The following is a 17,693-nucleotide window of genomic DNA, read 5'->3' as shown; positions in this document are numbered from 1 at the left end:
CGCTGATTTGGGATCTGCTGTCTGGGAGGCACTGTGCAGGAAGAGGGACTTAACGATAATTGGCGACAACGGGAGGAGAAACTACTTTGGTTGTTTGTGGAATCTTCCCAGGTTTGGAATCTGTGGAGATCCTTACCTCACCTGGGCCATCCCTGTTGAACTCCTGACTGTTCTTGTGTCTACTCTGACCCCCCACAAAAAGTCAACATCGGATCAGATCAGATCAGATCGCTCTGCTTAAACTCCTCCAGTGGCTTCCTATTTCAATTAGAGTAAAGCCCACACTCCTTACCACAGCCTGAAAAGCCTTTCCTACCACTCTCTCTCCTGCCCTCCCTGAGTTTCAGACACACTGGCTTTCTCATTCTCAAACATGCCAAGGTCTTGTTACTTCTTTTCTTTTTTCATTTAAAAATAAACATACATTTTTATTCACTTAAAACTCTAAGTTCTATTTATATAATTAACAATATTCTGTTCTAATACTTATATTTTTCAGCAAGCAAGGACTAATGTAAAAAATAACACTGCAAGGAGTGTGAGTTGGAGATCACAAGTGTTGAGGTCTATTCTGATTTGGGGCCTTTGTGCTGGCCGTTCACTCTGCCTGAAAAGCTCTTCCCCTAGGCTGGCTCTTGCTCACCATTCCATTCAGCAAAAATCTTACCTCTGAGGAGAGTCTTCCCAGGCCAAAGTTGTCCCTCCACCGTCACCCTCATCAAGCTGCTCTACTGGGTCCCAGCGCCTTTTCTTTCCTCACAGCATTTCATTACCTGGGATGACTCGGCTATTTATGTGTTCTACCTTCTACCAGAACGCACGTCCCGTACAAACAAGGACTTTGCAGATTTACTGCTGCATTTCCAGCCCCTAGTACATAGCAGGCACTCAACCCATATTTCCTCAATCTGTACACTGGATCTCAAAAGACATCAGAGTTCGCCAGAATGAAAGTACAGGTAAGGCGCACTACTGGCCTACCAGTGTCTTGATATGTTGGTTTCCTTCCAAGGACAACTGCCCCATTCCATCAAAATAAGTGAATTTTAACCAAACTTACTTGGGAATGGGTACCCGAATTAGCGTCCCTTCCACTTCTGGGTTCAGATTCATTCCACTTTCTCTTATAGCCTTGATAGCTGCAGCTGTACACTGAAAACCAGATCAAAAGGTAAACAGAATTAGTAAATAATTATTACCAGATGCAAGCCCTCTGTCGATAACTGGCAACCCATCTTGGCAGAACATGGAAACATTTAGTTCTGTTACCAGTAAGATCAGGAAGTTACATTGGTGTAGAGTGCTTTGATCAAGCTGAATAGCAAACTATGTCCACTCCTGGTACCAGTGTACTGCGGGAGGGAAGAAAAGCAAAGAGAAGGAAAAAATAAAAAGAAAACAGCTCTGCTTCTTTGAAAAGATTTCAATGGTTTGAGGCAACACAGATCAAAACCACAATAAATCCTCAAGGGAGGGGGGCTGGTCTGTGCAAAGATTGGTGTAAAGACAGATGAAAGATTTTATACATTAAAAATTCCAGTTGACATTTTACATTCAAAATATACCAGTGCCGATTTGGAATGAGTAAATAAATTTAACTCATTCGCATCTACACTCACACCAATCCCACTCGCGTCTTGGAATGAGCAATGGGTCTCTGCTGGGATGTGCTCTCGGGAAGGCAGTATGGGGTTCGGAGTCAGAAAGATCCCAGTTCAGATCCTAGCTCCGGTAACCATGTGACCTGGCCCAACAATCCTGAGCTCTCTGAGCCTCCATGTTGTAATCTGAGACCACAAGGTACCTAGATCTCCCAGAGCATTAAATGAGATAACATGAACAATGCAACCTGCTCTGTGCCTAGCACACAGTGACACAGGCAAGGAGATTTATCATATAAATTTATTACATAAAAGTAAGAATGCACAAATCCTCAAACAAGGCTGAGTTGTTGTTATCACTCAGCTGATGCACTGCTGTCCCCCCTGACATCCTTCAGGGTCTTCTCTGACACAGTCTTGCTCTCTACTTGGCTAGGTGGCACAAAGGTACATTGATTTTCCAAGGTGTGGGTCACTTCACCTCAGGCAACAATATAACCACACCTGCTATGAAATCCTAAAGGATAAAAAAAAGTGTGGAAGAAAGTTACTTTCATTGGCATGACAACGTGGAATTCATGAAAAAAGGGCCTCTGACATTTTCAAAGAATTTCAGGTTTGACAAAGCCAATCTACTTCACTTGGATTCACTGGGCCAATTCTTGGCCTTGAGTTCTTCCCTAGACTTTGTGGTCTAATGAATGGGATTTACTGTACACCTATTCTATTTTTCTAGGTTTTGTTTTGATTTTTGATCGAGTGCCTATAAAGCTTATCCCCTTCATCTTAACATGACCTCAATTCTACAGGGACATAAAGATGCTACCCAAAGATCAAAAAGATACACTGGAAGTCCACATGTAGATGAATCATCCCTCAGGGAGGCTGTAGACAGAATGTGACAGTATGACTACTGCTTAAAATAGTAAATTCTTAAAATGGTACCTCTCACCACAGACTACTGGAGCTTGAAGGGATCTCTGACATAATCAAGTACAGTCCCTTCTGTATGTACACAGGGACCCTTCACACATATGCCATCTTCCCTGAGAGCCAAGACCAAGGGCGTGAGGACTTTGCCCCCATAATTCCCTTACTGGCAGAGGTTAGGAGGAGATCTGGGCACCTCAACTCTCCATCCAATGACATTACTTTGAATTTTCTTTCAGATCTATCAGCACATTGTATTCAATAATTGAGGCACAGGGAACTGGATTTTTTTTTTAAATAGCCAAAAATAGGGGTGCCTGGCTGGTTCAGTCTGTGGAGCATGTGACTCTCATCTCAGTGTTATAAATTCGAGCCCCACACTAGGTACAGAGATTACGTGAAAATAAAATCTAAGTAAGTAAGTAGCCAAAAATAATTTGGAATTGGTCTGGTGTATAAAGAGAATGGGTCAAGGTAAATAAAAGAGCTGGAGAAAGAAATGAAATTTTCCTCCATTTCTAAAGTTAGCAATAAAGGGAGAATCTCTACTTTGAAGTGTCCTGGTCTCAAGTCTCCGAATCCCCCTCTTTTGAAGCTTCTCGTTCAATGACCAAGAACTCAGCTGTCACATCCCACTGCCACCAACTGCCTTTGGCAATCTGGTCCCCAATCTTCCCATACAAACTTCCCCCACAGGTTTAGGAACACCCACTGCTGCTTCCAAGCTGGGCAGGAGCTATGCCTCAATTATGTACACCTTCCCAGTATCATTATAGAGCCAGATACGTGGTAAGCCCTCAGTAAAATCATGCTGAATAAGGAGATTAATGAACTGGCTTAGATCTGTTAGAAAAACCAGCTCCTTACTTTTACTTCATGTATATAATCCCTTCCAAAACTTTATATTATACTTTACTTGTTCTGTCCTTTCATATATAGAAAAATTGTGAATCAAGAGGTTTCATTTGCAAAAAAAAAAAAAAAAAAAAAATCTATTAAAAGAGATAGTTCTTCTAAAATATTCTAAGTGTGTAAACTTTCATTTGACATGGTAAGATACAGAAACTCGGGGAATCACAGTTATTTTTCCAACATGACTTCTTAACTACTCACAATTTAGACAAAAAGGCACGTATTTCTACTGCACTTCCATCTCAGCCTGTGCCAAAGGGATGCTGACCGTACCGCAGGGAAATGGGCTTTTCTCAAACAACAACACTGACCAACTGTTTGTAGCTGCTTCGAGTACAGTGTGGGGAAAGCTCATTGGTCCCATCTAGGGTCAGTCAAGAAAGAGTACCGTGATCAATTAGCAATGTCTGCTAGTGCTATTCTGAAGTTAATCTAGGTTAAAGGATGAAGATGATAAAACTTTCCTAGACAGGTGAACAAGAACTTCGGCAATGTGGGTTCAAGGCAACTTTGCTAGGGCCAATTTCACTACCAGCCTCCCATTCTCTTTGTATCCCACTGAGTCCCTCCCACATAAGGTCTATGAAGGCAGGGACCCTGGCTGTCTTAAATACTGAATTCCCAACACTTCAAACAGAACCTAGGAACTCAGAGAAACTCAATAAATATTTGCTGAATGACAATAGGAATGGTGAAAGGAACACAGGCTTTAGTGTCAAACAGACCGGTTTCTAAATCCTGGCTCCATCCTAACAGTGTGAACCTGGGGAAGATATTTAACTTCTCTGGGCCTCATCTATAAGATGGAATAAATAACACCTCATCTTAGCGAGGACCTATGTCGATCACTGAACAAAACACGAGAAAGTAATGCCTGGCAACATAGTAGACACTCAATACACATTAGCCTTCTTCCTTTCACAAGCACAAGAGTGGAGCCTGTGGAATTTTTTCTTTTTTTTCATTTGCCTTGTTCAAATCAAGCTGCGGTTTTGACTCCCTTCTTTCCTTTCCCATCATTAACTCTAGCTGCAGGCAAGTTTATGGAAGGCAGCAACTGTGTGTATCATTTATCAAGCAGGACACATGTTAAACAAATGCAACACAGTTTTCTGTCCTCAATGCATCTGAAAAGATTATGCATGTAAATCTGCACCGTGTCACTACGGCACGACACAGAAATGCTAAGGTCTGGAAAGAAAGCCAACCGCATGTGAAACAGAGAGGAATTACATAAACACAAAGGGGATTAGCTCAGCATTTTGAAGCTATGAACCTGGGTACTCTATGGACAGTTTCTAAACTGGAGGAAGGGAATGTTTAGTTAGAGCTATTTGTTTAATATATACACCAGATGAGATAAAGGAATTCAAAAGACAATGTAACTCACACTTCCTCACTCTGTCCTTGTAAAGAACCTCTCTACTGAGATTATGAAGGTTTTTTTTTTTTTTTTTTTTCAAAACTCACAGAATTTCAACTTAGAGAAATAGCAAAGATGCTTTGGTTGAAAAAGGAAGATATACTCCAACTTCCTAAGAAAAAATTAAGTCGTTAATACCTCCTCCTGCCTCATAAGATGCTCTGGTGGCCAATCAGGTGCTTCTTCTGTGAATGCCATTTGCTATTTAATAACAGAAGTGGCTAGCTCTGAAAAGCAATCTGCATGATGAGGTCTTCAAGCTGTGTAATTAGGAGGCTATTCCCTAAATTGGCCCGCAGTGCCTATGGGATCAGATGAACAAGGCAGAAGGCCTCAGCCATTCAGAGGGAGCCAGAAAGGGAAAGAGTTGACAATTCTCTTTTCGTCCATTTCTCTGCTTCTCTGTAACACTAAGAAAGAGTGGCCTCCTTCCATCAATCTAATGACAAGTATTCATGCACTTGAGGAGAAGTGACTGAGTGCTTCCATGTGCCAGGCGCTGTGATAGGTGCCGGATACAACAAACAAGTGAGGATTCCTACATCTCAAGCTTACAATCTAGTGGAAGTGAGATGGAAAATGAAGAGGTAAATAAATGCCCAACTGTTAATGATGAGTGCAATGAAGAAAAAGAACTCGGCCATGTAAGAGAGGTCAGCGTGAACAAACAGGTTAGATTGAGCACATTAGGGAAGGTTTCCCTGAGAAAGTACCATTTAAGGTGTGATCCACAATGAGTAGCAATTAGCCACACAAGAGTGTTCCAAGCAAAGGGAATAGCATATGCAAAGGCCCTGAGCATGCAAAGGGTGTGGTGTGTTTGAGGAACTGAAAGGCCAACGTGTCTAAAGCAGTGTACAGGGATGACCGTGGCATGAGACTACAGAGGTTAGAGACAGGCAGGGTCCCCATCATAATGCAAAGCCTTCTAGGGCACAATAATTTTTTTCTTAAAAATTACATGAAGCCCCTGATAAATTTAAAGCACAGGAATGACATAATCTAATACATACTTTTGAAAGTTCACTCTGGTTGCAGTATGGAAAACAGAATGGGGGAATGATTACAGCCCCCACCCAAGTGTGCCTGGAACATAAGCTACAGTAGCCTTCTGATTTGAAACAGTCTGTTCATAGCAAGGGCTTTCCCTTACTCATACCTTTAACCCAGTTTGTTAAATCCAACAGCTTCCACTTTGGTCTCTGGAACAGAACTACTAAAAGAGACCATGGGAAGAGGAGGGGACCTCAGATTCCTTTACCTCTTATTAACAGATTAGAAAATGGAGGTCAGTTGGAGGGAGAGGTGGGATTGGGCTCCAGGTTCTCCAGAACTCCCAGTCCAGGTCAATTCCTACTGGACGAACAAGGACAAGCCCATTTATCTTCCTCAACTAAACTTCAAATCATAGTCTCAAGGTTGCAATGATCTACTGCAACCCATCCTCAACCTTGGAAGCTCTGCAATTCTACAATGACCAGTCCAGTTTGAAAGGAATATGAATTCCAGAAGGTCTGCTCCAAATGGTAATGTGAAGGTCACAAACTGGGGGCCCATAAGCCAAATCTGGCCCATGAATATGTTCTGTCTCATAGTCTTTAAAAAAAAAAAAAAGTGAATCAGTTTATCAATATTTAACAAAGATCTCATTTAAATTTGAGTTACTGACTTCTTCTAGAAATAAAAACCTTAATATCTGGTAACACTGATGGCCTGGTCTACATTTCTGCTTGGTCACCATCAGCATGAGGCAGGCAGAGGCTGCTCCCTTCAGACAGGGCACAGGCATTCTCATTTACCCCAGCCCCTTCCATTTTGCTAAGTGCCAATCACTGTATCGCCACTACTGTCTTTCTTTGATGGAGCCTGTTTCAGTATTCAGATTACTTGCCTCGTCTTTTAGTGTTTGAATTGAACAGAAAAGGAATTTAGAAATAGGAAGAGAGCTTTTCCTTAAATCCTTAAATTCCCTTTTTTATGCTTTCTCTCTTGTTTCATCCCAAGCTGGAGGGAATACTTCCTCCTAACTTGACCCACCCTCCTCTACTCCAAAAGAGACCATGAAGAAGAACGCTTTTTGGCAAAACCACCTCACCTCTGGGAAGCTGGCCATATTCACCAAAATCAGTTGTGGAGACTTCATGGAGATCTGGCCAATCTGGTTTAAAGCAAGCTTCCCATCAGCAGTTACCACAGTGATATGATCAAGGGATCCTAGAAGAAAAGTCACAGGATTTTAGAATTCAGGACTTCAATTAAAAGCCCCATATCTAAGTCCCCACCTAATTCAAATTCAGCAAATATTCTGGGGTCCCTTATCAAAGTGGCAATACCATTCAAGGGGCTTTTGTAGGAGCAGCGGTGTCACATGATGGAAAGAGCTCGGAAATGTTGACAGAATGAGGACTTCCTTGCCAACCACCAGGGTAGCCAACCATGAATGGTTCATTCCAAGACACAAAGACAAAGGTGGGGAGAGGTCCTTTTTGACAAACTGGGTTGTCCCAGCAAGCTGTTGCTACAATAATGCACTAGTTTACTATGGCCCAAAGATCCGATTTGAAATATTCAACCAGATTCAATGACATTGCAAGATAGGAGGTTGTTGATACCACTGACCTCAATCTGGAAGAGTCCACTATGTATAATGGTAAAAGTCTCCATGATTCTGAAGACCAGTGATCAGGGTTCAAATACCAACTCTGCCATCTCCTGATTATCTGACACTGGGCAGATCCCTCAACCTTTTGGCACCGGTTTCCTGAACTCTAAATGGGGCATAAAAGTTGTACTTCTCTCATAGTGTTTTTAATGAGGATTCCGTGAAGAGTTTCTGAGAAGCACTTGTAACTGTGTCCTGGCATTTATAAACACCCAATAAATGTTAAGTTATTTCTTGACTTTCTCGTAAGTATTAACCAAACCAACCTACTTTCAATTTCTTTAATACAGTTTGCTCTTTCTTGCCTCAGGACTCTGAGAATACATTTTTCTTTCTATTGAGAATGTCCTTCTCTATTCAGATAACTCAGGCTCCTTCTTTAACATTCAGCTGTAACAGCATCCAATCTCAGAAATCTTAACTGACCAATTACAAATCGGGAACTTATGAGCTCCCAAGGACCCTATGCACTCTTCTATAATAATCAGTATTTGCTGAATACTTCCTATAAGCAAGACATTGTGCTGAATGCTTTCCATAATTTCTTTGCTTTGGTTATCACAGTAACACTATGAATCATACCACTATTTTTTGGATGAGAAAACTGAGCACCAAACAGTATCTTGCTCAAGATCACAACAGCTCTTAATAACGGAGCCTCGTCTAGCTAACTCTACATGGTCTTCACCATTCTACTTTGCTATATGGTTTTGTCCATGTTGGTTTACTTGTCTCTCCCTTCACACTAGGCTCTAGGCTCTTGGGAAGTGGGAACAATATCTTTTCTTTCTCTGTCTACAGCACCGATTAATCAGCACAGCGTAAGTGCTCAATAATGTTCTCGTGAGTACATGAGTGTGTAAATGGACAAAGGAATGGAAAAGTGCGAGAACAAACACGTAGATAAATCTGTATCTAGACAACTATTAAAAGCAATCAACTACCTTGGAGATAGAAATCGCTGGTAGACGGATGGAGGTGTGAAAGGAAAAGTGCCTGCTGGCTCAGATAGTAATGAAAGAGGATATGGAAGAATCTGGCACGGAAAAGACTGGCTAAGTTCAGTTTCACCCAGTCTCTTCACAGCCCCAAGTTCTACAGAGAACGTTACACAAACATAACCCTGAAGAGAAGGAGGCAAAGAGGAAATACCAACGGGAGGCCTTTTGAAAACGGATCTTAACTCAGCCTTCCTGATTTGCCATAAGATCCTTTGCCACAGAACTTGCAACATGGGCTTTTCAGTATGCAATTGCGGTGGTTCCCGTTCCCTAAATCCATATCGACATAATGCATCAAATCCTTTTCCCTCAATCTGTCCCCAGCGAGAATCTCCCTCAGCCTCATTCCTGCCACTCATTTTCTCAGAGGTTAACATTTAACAAATTACACTCCCAACCTCTTTCCAGGCCCATCATCTTTTTAAGTTCAACAAGAGTGGAGCTTGCTGGCTAATTTTAAGTATCACATTTCTCCCTGAGCTCCTCTCAAACTGCTCTCTGGTTTCGGCTGCAGAATGTTAACAGGCCAGAAAGCACAGGGGAGACAAAGCACTTTATCAGTTTCATACCTAAAATAATAAGCAAGTTTAAAATAAACAGTTGGGAGAGATTGAATGGCACGCTCTACTGTCAGCAAAGGCAGAAATGCCCCAGTCCAAAGGTTGACAAATGACGGAACGGATCTCGTCTCCCTGAACTCCGTGTGTTTCTGCTAGTGTTTACAAATGGAGCTGTGTATTATTCACTTGGTTTTATTAAGAACAAGTTCGCGAAATATTTTCTAGTTTCCTTAAGAACAATCCCAAGCAAGGTGTGAGTAGCAGCAGCCCAAGCTCCCAGAGACACCCTCAGAGGGGGTCTCAGGCTTGACTCTAGGATGATGACAATTTCCAAAAGGCCAATTTAACAGCAATTGGATTTTTCCTGCCTGCCTGCACCATTAGCTGACAACTCACTTCTTCCATCACATCTGCAAACAGTTCTCCTAGACAGTTCTGACATTTCCCACTTAGAAAAGCCACTTTCAGGAAGTTATTAACCCGAACGGAATCTTCCTGGTCAAGCTCAGGGGTACAGAAATGCCTCAGATGGATAGGTTTGCAGCCACTTGGTTCCCAGTAAGGGATAGGAAGGGCCAAATAGGACACATTACAAAATTCGACCATCGATGTCAGCTACTTTGAGATTACATACCTAGAAGTGCTTAGATAGTATAATCCTAATAAAACCCTCATTTTTTGAGAGTGCAATTCCATGACAGCGAAGACAATGCCTATTTTTTGTTCACCACTGTGTACCAGCACAATACTTAGTTCACAGCAAATATTTGCTGAATGGATGAATAAAGTAGTGTTAACTATGAGCCAGGCACTGTGTTCCAACCATTCCATATGTTACCTCATTTATTTTAATACCCACCCCAAAGCTATAAAGTGGGAATTAGATGAGGAAACTCAGAACCAGAAAAGTAAAGTAACTGCCCATGGTCACCAGTAAGAAACAAGAGTAGAACTGAAACCCAGCTCTGCCAAAGCCATGATCTTTATACTATGTCCTTCTGCAAAACACTGGTTCAGCCACTAACCTGGTGAGGTCCTTATATTGACAGTCTTATTGAAATTGTCTTTGAGTGCTTCCATCACGGACTTCATTTCTTCATCCACCTCTTCCAAGCTGATTATATCCTCAACCAAGGCAGCATTAAGATTCACTCTGGTTTGGAACTGTCCTTTCCCTTTGGCTAGGAAATCAACAATTAGTGAATAAAAGAACAGCAGCATAAACAGAGACAATAAACAATTAGTGAAGAAGTGTCACTAAGTGCAGAGGAAAATGCCAAGTGTTAAAAAATTGTACATTATAAATGCCCTAAAAAAAAAAAAAGAGCCTACACTGATTGCCCACTACATACCCAGCACTGTGCTAATCACTTTCTAAGATAATGGTAAGGGTACAAGCTTTAAATGAAACACCTCAGGTGAAAATCCTGGCTGTGATGCATACCAGTTTTATGACCTTGGGCAAGTTACTCTACTTTCCTGAGTATCAGGTTCCTTGCCTGTAAAACAGGAATTATACCTATATTGCTAGGTTGCTATGATACAAATTCAGTAATTCAAGTACCTAAAAGAGCACTATCCATATAGAAGGCACTCCATAAACTAATTCCTTATTTTTCAGAAAAATAAACAGAAGATGAGGAAGGTAAAGTGACTTGCCTAATTCCAAAAAGTCATGAAATCGTAAAGCCAAGATTTGGTCCCGGATCTGCCTATTTTAAACCCATGAACTTCCCATTAGATTGTCTCTGAAAAATCTAATTGGAGACACAGAAAATACATTAATTCATTTTAAAATTAATACTAAGACAGGATATGCAAAGTATCTGACAGCTGGGATAGACAAAACGAACAACAGTAGTTAACAAACATTAAACACCACCAGTGGTAATAATAATGGCTTAGAGTTCAGAGAATCAACAGCAGTGGGGGCTGAATAAAATTCAATTTTATGCCTAAGCCACCATGGTGATTTTTCATATATGTTCTATATATATAGATCACTTCCATGAGTAGAACAAATATTCCTGCCTTTCTTCAGGGAAGGTGAGTAAAGGGAAAAAAGAATAAAAATATTAAGTAATACTAGCCTATACTCGTTAACTACTCAACAAACATTTATTGAGATTCATTCATAACAAATTTTATTGAACATCTGCAGTGGGCTAAATCCTGTGCTATTTGTACAGCACATTATAATCTGCAATGCGAGTTAAAGTACATTCTTCTATTAAAGAGTAAGAGCAGCTCCCAGAGTTAGGAAGAACAGAGATTATTATTGTTCCCCTTGTACAGGGAGATGAGATGAGAAATCTACAACACAAATCATTTAAATACTTCCCCCAAATACCAACCAGCAAACAGCAGCAGAGTGATTTTTTAAAGACATGTTACTTGCTTGTGTTACCATGCTTGAAACCTTATTGCTCTTAACAGAATAATGGCTTAGAATTTTCAGAACTCATGAAAGATGAGAATCTTCAGTTTCAGAAATACAGGTTCCAAAGAAAGTAATAAAATTCATACCTAGACATTTCTGTGAGTGCAGAAAACCAAGGACAAAGAGGTCCTGAAAACAGCCAAGATAAAAGACAAGTGATCCATAAAGGATCAAAATTCAGAATAACAGCATACTTTCAAAGAACAACAATAGGAACTAGAAACAATGGAAACGGTATCTGCAACTTCAGATTTTTTTAAAAACTAAGAATGCACATTAAAAATTTTAAGTTAAGGGGTGCCTGGGTGGTTCAGCAGTTTAAGCCGCTGCCTTCGGGTCAGGTCATGATCCCAGGGTCCTGGGATCGAGTCCCACATCGGGCTCCTTGCTCAGCGGGGAGCCTGCTTCTCTCTCTGCCTCTCCTTGCCACTCTGCCTGCCTGTGCGCGTGCTCTCTTTCTCTCTCTCTCTCTCTCTCTGACAAATAAATAAATAAAATCTTTAAAAAAAATTTTTTTAAGTTAAAAATTTTAAGTTATGCCTATCAATATTAGGAATGGATAATATGAGTGAAACAGTATACAGCCATGAGAAAGATCTACAACTACACAGAAGAAAGTGATTCTCACAAACATAATGTTCAGCAAAGATGCCAGAATACAGAGTGTGCAGTACAAAAGCCAGATACAAGAATATACAGTACAAGAGACAAAACTAATCTGTACCTTTAGAAGTCAGAATGATAGTTACCCGCCAGAAATAGAAGGCAGGAATTTACTAAAGGGAGCATAAAGGGGACTTTTGACATGCTAGAAATGTTCTAGCTCTTGATCTGGGTGCTGATTACACAGGTGTTTTCAGTTTGTGAAAATTATCAAGCTGTTTCCTATGACAGCTATACTTTTCTATGGGCGCTTTTTAATTTCTATAAAAACTTAAAAACAGAAATTAAGGGTAACTATTAAAACAATAAGAAATAAGATGCACAACTTCTAACTCAGCAGAAATGAAAAAAGAGAAGTAAAGAAATTTGATGAATTTGATAGAAAACAGGGGAAAAAAGAAATGAAGAAAACTATGATAAAGTACAAAATAAAATGATAGATACACAAATATTCAGTAATCACAATAAATATAAACAGACCAAGAATATCACTTAAAAGTTAGAGATTCTCAGTAAGCGGTTTTACAAAAACATGAGATTATAGAAAGTTTAATATACGGGAATGGAAAAATGATAACTCTGTATAATATTAAATAAAAGAAGGCTGGTGCAATGATATTAACACCTAAAAATAGATTTTAAGACAAAATGCATTATTAGAAAAATGAAGACCATCTCATAATGACAGTAAAAACAATTCACCAGAAAGATATTACAATTCTGAGCTTAAATATACCCCCATAACATAGCCTCAAAATTAACAGAATGAAAAGGAGAAACTGATGAATCTACAATCATACAAGGACATCCAAAATACCTTTCTTCGTAACTGATAAATTGAGCAAATAGAAAAAAGTAAATGGAAAATATGATAAACAAAATTAGCCAGCTCAATCTAATTGTTATATATATAATCCTGTACCCAGAAATAAAAGAATACACATTCTTTTTTTTTTTTAAGATTTTATTTATTTATTTGACGGAGAGAGAGAGAGAGAGATCACAAGTAGGCAGAGAGGCAGGCAGAGAGAGGGGGAAGCAGGCTCACCACTGAGCAGAGAGCCGGATGCGGGGCTCGATCCCAGGACCCTGAGATCACGCCCTGAGCCAAAGGCAGAGGCCCAACCCACTGAGCCACCCAGACGCCCCTAGAATACACATTCTTCTTAAGCACACATGAACTTTATACAAAAAGACCATGTTCTAGACCATAAAGCAAATCTCAATAAAATTCAAAGAATCTATATTATATAGGACACATTCTCTGATCACAGTGGGATTAAACTAACTCTCCAAAGAGCATATGTTTGAAAAATTTTAAACACTTCCAAATAACTCATGGACTACAGAAATGCCTAATGAAAATTTAAAATATTTAGAAAAAAACAATAAAAATAATATATACCTAAAACTCCTAGGAGGCACCTGAAGTTGTATTTAGGCAGAAGTTTATAGCTGTAGATGCTTATAAGAAAAGAACAAAGGTTGAAAATTAATGGACTGTCCAGTTCAAAGGATAGAAAAAGAAGGACATGGAGAAAATAAACAATAAAGGACAGAATCAATAATACTAAGAAAAGAGAGATCACCAAAATTAAAAGCTCTTCTTTATAAGACTTATGAAACAAACTTAAAAGGAAAGTAGACAAATCAATATTAAGAAAGAAAAGGAGGAGACAGTTATCAAAACATTAGAGATTTTAAAAATCTTAAGTGACTATTATGGACAACGTTATGCCAAAAACTCTGAAAACTTAAAATAATGAAAAATTTCCTAAAAATATAGAATTTACTAAAACTAACTCAAGAAAAAAAGAGAAAATCTAAGCAGCATCATAATCATTAAAGAAATTGAATCTTTAATTTAAAGTCTGTCTACAAAAAAATAAATAAATAAAAATAAAGTCTATCTACATGTAAGACCAGGTCCAGATGATTTCACAGGCACATTCTACCAATCATGTAAAGAACCAATTAATCCTAACCTTATCAGACCATCCACTGAGATGTCTGATCACAGAGACACAGAGACAGAGATGACATACTCCCCAACTCACATTATGAGACTAATATAGTCTTGATACCAAAACTGGACAAGGATAATGCAAGAAAGTTATGCCCATCAATATCAGAGAGTTACATTAAGGCTAATTTCAATTAAAAGTATAGACTCAAAAACCCTAAATTAATATTAGCAAACCAAATCCAACAATGTACATATAGATTACGTATCAAGCAATGTACATACAAATTATGTATCAAAAGCAAGCAGACCTCATACCAAAAAAGAAAAAGTGGTTTAACAACAGAAAAACTACTGATATTGAGTCACCTCATTAACATATTAAAAAATTTTAAAAAAAGATGAGCAACTCAATAAATGCAGTAAAAGCATTTGATAAAAACTTAATACTCATTCATAAAAGATTCTTAATAAGACAGGGACAGAAGATATTTACTTTAAAAGAAACTACTAAAAAAATAAGCAAACATAATTCTTTTATATATATAATTTTTTAAATTAACATACAATGTATTATTAGCCCCAGGAGTATAGGTCTGTGAATAGCCAGGTTTACACACTTCACAGCAATCACCATAGCACACACCCTCCACAATGTCCATAACCCAACCACCCTCTCCCTACACCCCCTCCAGCAACCCTCTGTTTGTTTTGTGAGATTAAGAGTCTCTTATGGAACAAACGTAATTCTTGATGTTAACATATGAGAAATGTTCCTGATAGAGTCAGAAATATAATAAGGATGCCTACCTACTATCATCAGTCATGTTTATTCAAAGTATATTCGAGTTCTTAAGTTAATGCAGTTGGGGAGGGAGAAAGGGAAGGAGAGAAAGAAAAAGTATATGGATTAGAAAGGGAAAAACGAAGTTATCATTATTTACAGATATTATAATTACATAAAAAATCCAAAAGAATATAAAATAGATCTAATAAAAAAGTATTTCAAAGGTAGGGAAATTTTTCTAAAACAGAAAAAAAAGGGGTGCCTGGGTGGCTCAGTGGGTTAAAGCCTCTGCCTTCAGCTCAGATCGTGATCTCAGGGTCCTGGGATTGAGCCCACATTGGGCTCTCTGCTCTGCGAAAAAACTGCTTCTGCCTCTCTCTCTGCCTGCCTCTCTGCCTACTTGTAATCTCTAACTGTCAAATAAATAAATAAAATCTAAAAAAAAATTGTTAAAAAAATAAAAAATAGAAAAAAAAAAAAGCACTATACCTAAAGGAAAAAAATGACAAATTGGACATTAAAATTGAAAACTTTTGTTAATCAAAAAACACCATTAAAAGAGTGAAAAGGCAAGCCTACCAGCAATACGTATGCATGACAGAAGTCTTACCTTTAGAATATATTAGAACTCCTACAAATCCATTTTTTTAATGGGCAAAAGACTGGAAAGAGGATAAACAAAGAGCCAATAAACATAAAAGTGCTCATATCATTATCCATCAAGAAGCTACAAATTAAAACCACAATGGGATATAACTGCACACCCATCAGAACGGCTAGAAATATAAAGACTTACTATATTCCAAGTGTTCATGAGTATGTGGAGCAAAGAGAAAGCTACAACATTTTTGGTAGGAGTGTACACTGGCCCAACCATTTTGGAGAACTGTATGTATAGAAACTGAATACAGGTATCCTCGAAGACTCAGACTCCAAAAAGGTATGCATATGGGCACCAAAATCCATGTACAGGCATGTTCACAGTAGCATTTATTTTAGTTGAAAACTGGAAGCAACCCAAACGCCCATCAACTACAGAAAGCATACATAAGTTGTGATATAACCATTCACTAGGATACCGTAAAGAAAGAAAAATGCACAAACAATTACCACATGCAACAGCAGGGATAAATCTCAGACTGTTACCAAAGGTAGGCAGACACACAAGAAGTCATACTGAGTTCAAAAAGGGTGAATCTAATCTACAGTGCTAAAGTCAATAAAACGTTACCCTTTTGAAGGGTGACAACCGAAAGGGACATGCGGGAAGCTTCCAGAGTATGAGTGATGTTCTATATCTTGATGTGGGTGATGGTTACAAGGCTGTGTTCACTTGATGAGAATTCTCTGAACTGTAACCACTTGCAAGTTAAGCACGTACTTTCCTGCATATATAACTCAAAAAATTACTTTAAAAATATACATGTGACCAAAATGATGATACCCTAGAAATACACCTGATAAAAGAAATGTGTAAAATCTCTATAGAGAAAAACTCACAATATGATTATAAATTTCATATATAAGAACAAAAGGCCAGAAAGAAGAAAATGAAAAAGTGTGTGGATATGGTGAAGGAAAAGTTTTGTACTACCAGATTCGATATTATGACAGTGATTCAAGAATTTAGGAAGAAATTTAGTGTAGGGAGAGAGAATTCAACAAAATTAAGTGCTCAGAAATAAAATACATAAAAGAAACCTGACATGCTATACAGAAGGAAAGAAAGGGTTAATCAGTACCTGATATTGACACAACTTAACTACCCATTATAGAAGAGAAACTTAAAACTAGATTCCCAACCTCACAATATATTCAGCAATAAATTCCATATGGATTAAAAACCCATGAAAAGTAAAAAATCTTAAAAATATTTAGAAGAAAATATAGAAGAATAGCTTTAGGACCTTGGATAGGTAAAGATTTATTAAATAAGACAAAAAAGTACAAGTGATACAGAAAAGGACTAAAAAATATGACCATATAGAAACTTATGCTCAACAAAAGATATCATTAAGTAAAAAACAAAGCAGACAGCTGTGACACATAATCAACAAAGAACTCTCATTGCTAACACAGAAAGAATCCAATAAACCTGAAAGAAAACGTCAAGCCACTGACTTTTTATTTGAAGAGGCAATCAAAAAAGATAAAAACTGAATATAGCCAATTAAAGTTGAAAAGATGATGTTTATGCGTTGTTGCTAATGCGTGGGATACTGTGTGCACCTGAAGCCCCCCCGTTTCCAGTTCTGCCGTGAACTACATGTGACCAGGGACAAGCAACTTACAAAGGCATCTCGGCTTCCTCATTTGTAAACGGGGAGGTCTGTACTTCACCAGATTAACTACAAAAATTTCTTCACTGGATAATTCTAATTCTTTCACTGGATAAAGATCAACTTATTAAACACGAGAATTAAAAAAAAAAATTGGCACAACATACAGATTAAAAGTTGTTGCCACTATCACTGTTAATAGAATGTAAGTCTTCTAAGTATTAATGCTCTTTCAGCAACTTTTCATTTTCCTACTAGTAGAAAAGGGAAGGTCCATAAGAAATGATAAAAGGGAAGCCAGCAGAAAAAATACTGAGCAGTGTATTTCCAGCCCCATCCTTGGGAACGGACGCCCTGACCCACCACTACAAAAAAGCAGGTGTGCCTGACAATTTTCTGTCACTCCATCCATTCAACATCTTTTGATCCATACTACGCGTCGGGCCCTGTTAGGTACTAAACAAGATACAGA

At 38.6% G+C, this 17,693-nt stretch overlaps 1 protein-coding gene and 1 long non-coding RNA gene across 3 annotated transcripts in view; both read right to left on the bottom strand.

Moving 5' to 3' along the window:
- Positions 1–17,693, bottom strand: part of LOC309846545 — a 762,900-nt gene that overhangs the window by 710,883 nt on the left and 34,324 nt on the right. The gene's annotated exons all lie outside the window — the stretch shown is intronic.
- MRRF (mitochondrial ribosome recycling factor) overlaps positions 1–17,693 on the bottom strand; it is a gene marked incomplete at its 5' end in the record, with an annotated part of 52,994 nt that overhangs the window by 29,249 nt on the left and 6,052 nt on the right. For both annotated transcript variants that reach the window (XM_082695007.1, XM_082695008.1), the window contains 3 exons: positions 1,061–1,152; positions 6,962–7,080; positions 10,115–10,270. In XM_082695007.1, coding sequence (XP_082551133.1) covers positions 1,061–1,152; positions 6,962–7,080; positions 10,115–10,270 — 367 coding nt within the window. The remainder of the gene's footprint in view (positions 1–1,060; positions 1,153–6,961; positions 7,081–10,114; positions 10,271–17,693) is intronic.

This window comes from Mustela nivalis, assembly GCF_964662115.1.
Source record: "Mustela nivalis genome assembly, chromosome: 13".
In the NCBI taxonomy this organism is placed as follows: Eukaryota; Metazoa; Chordata; class Mammalia; order Carnivora; family Mustelidae; genus Mustela; species Mustela nivalis.
The sequence above is the reverse complement of the archived record's forward strand: the minus strand, read 5'-3'. Positions and strand labels throughout refer to the sequence as shown.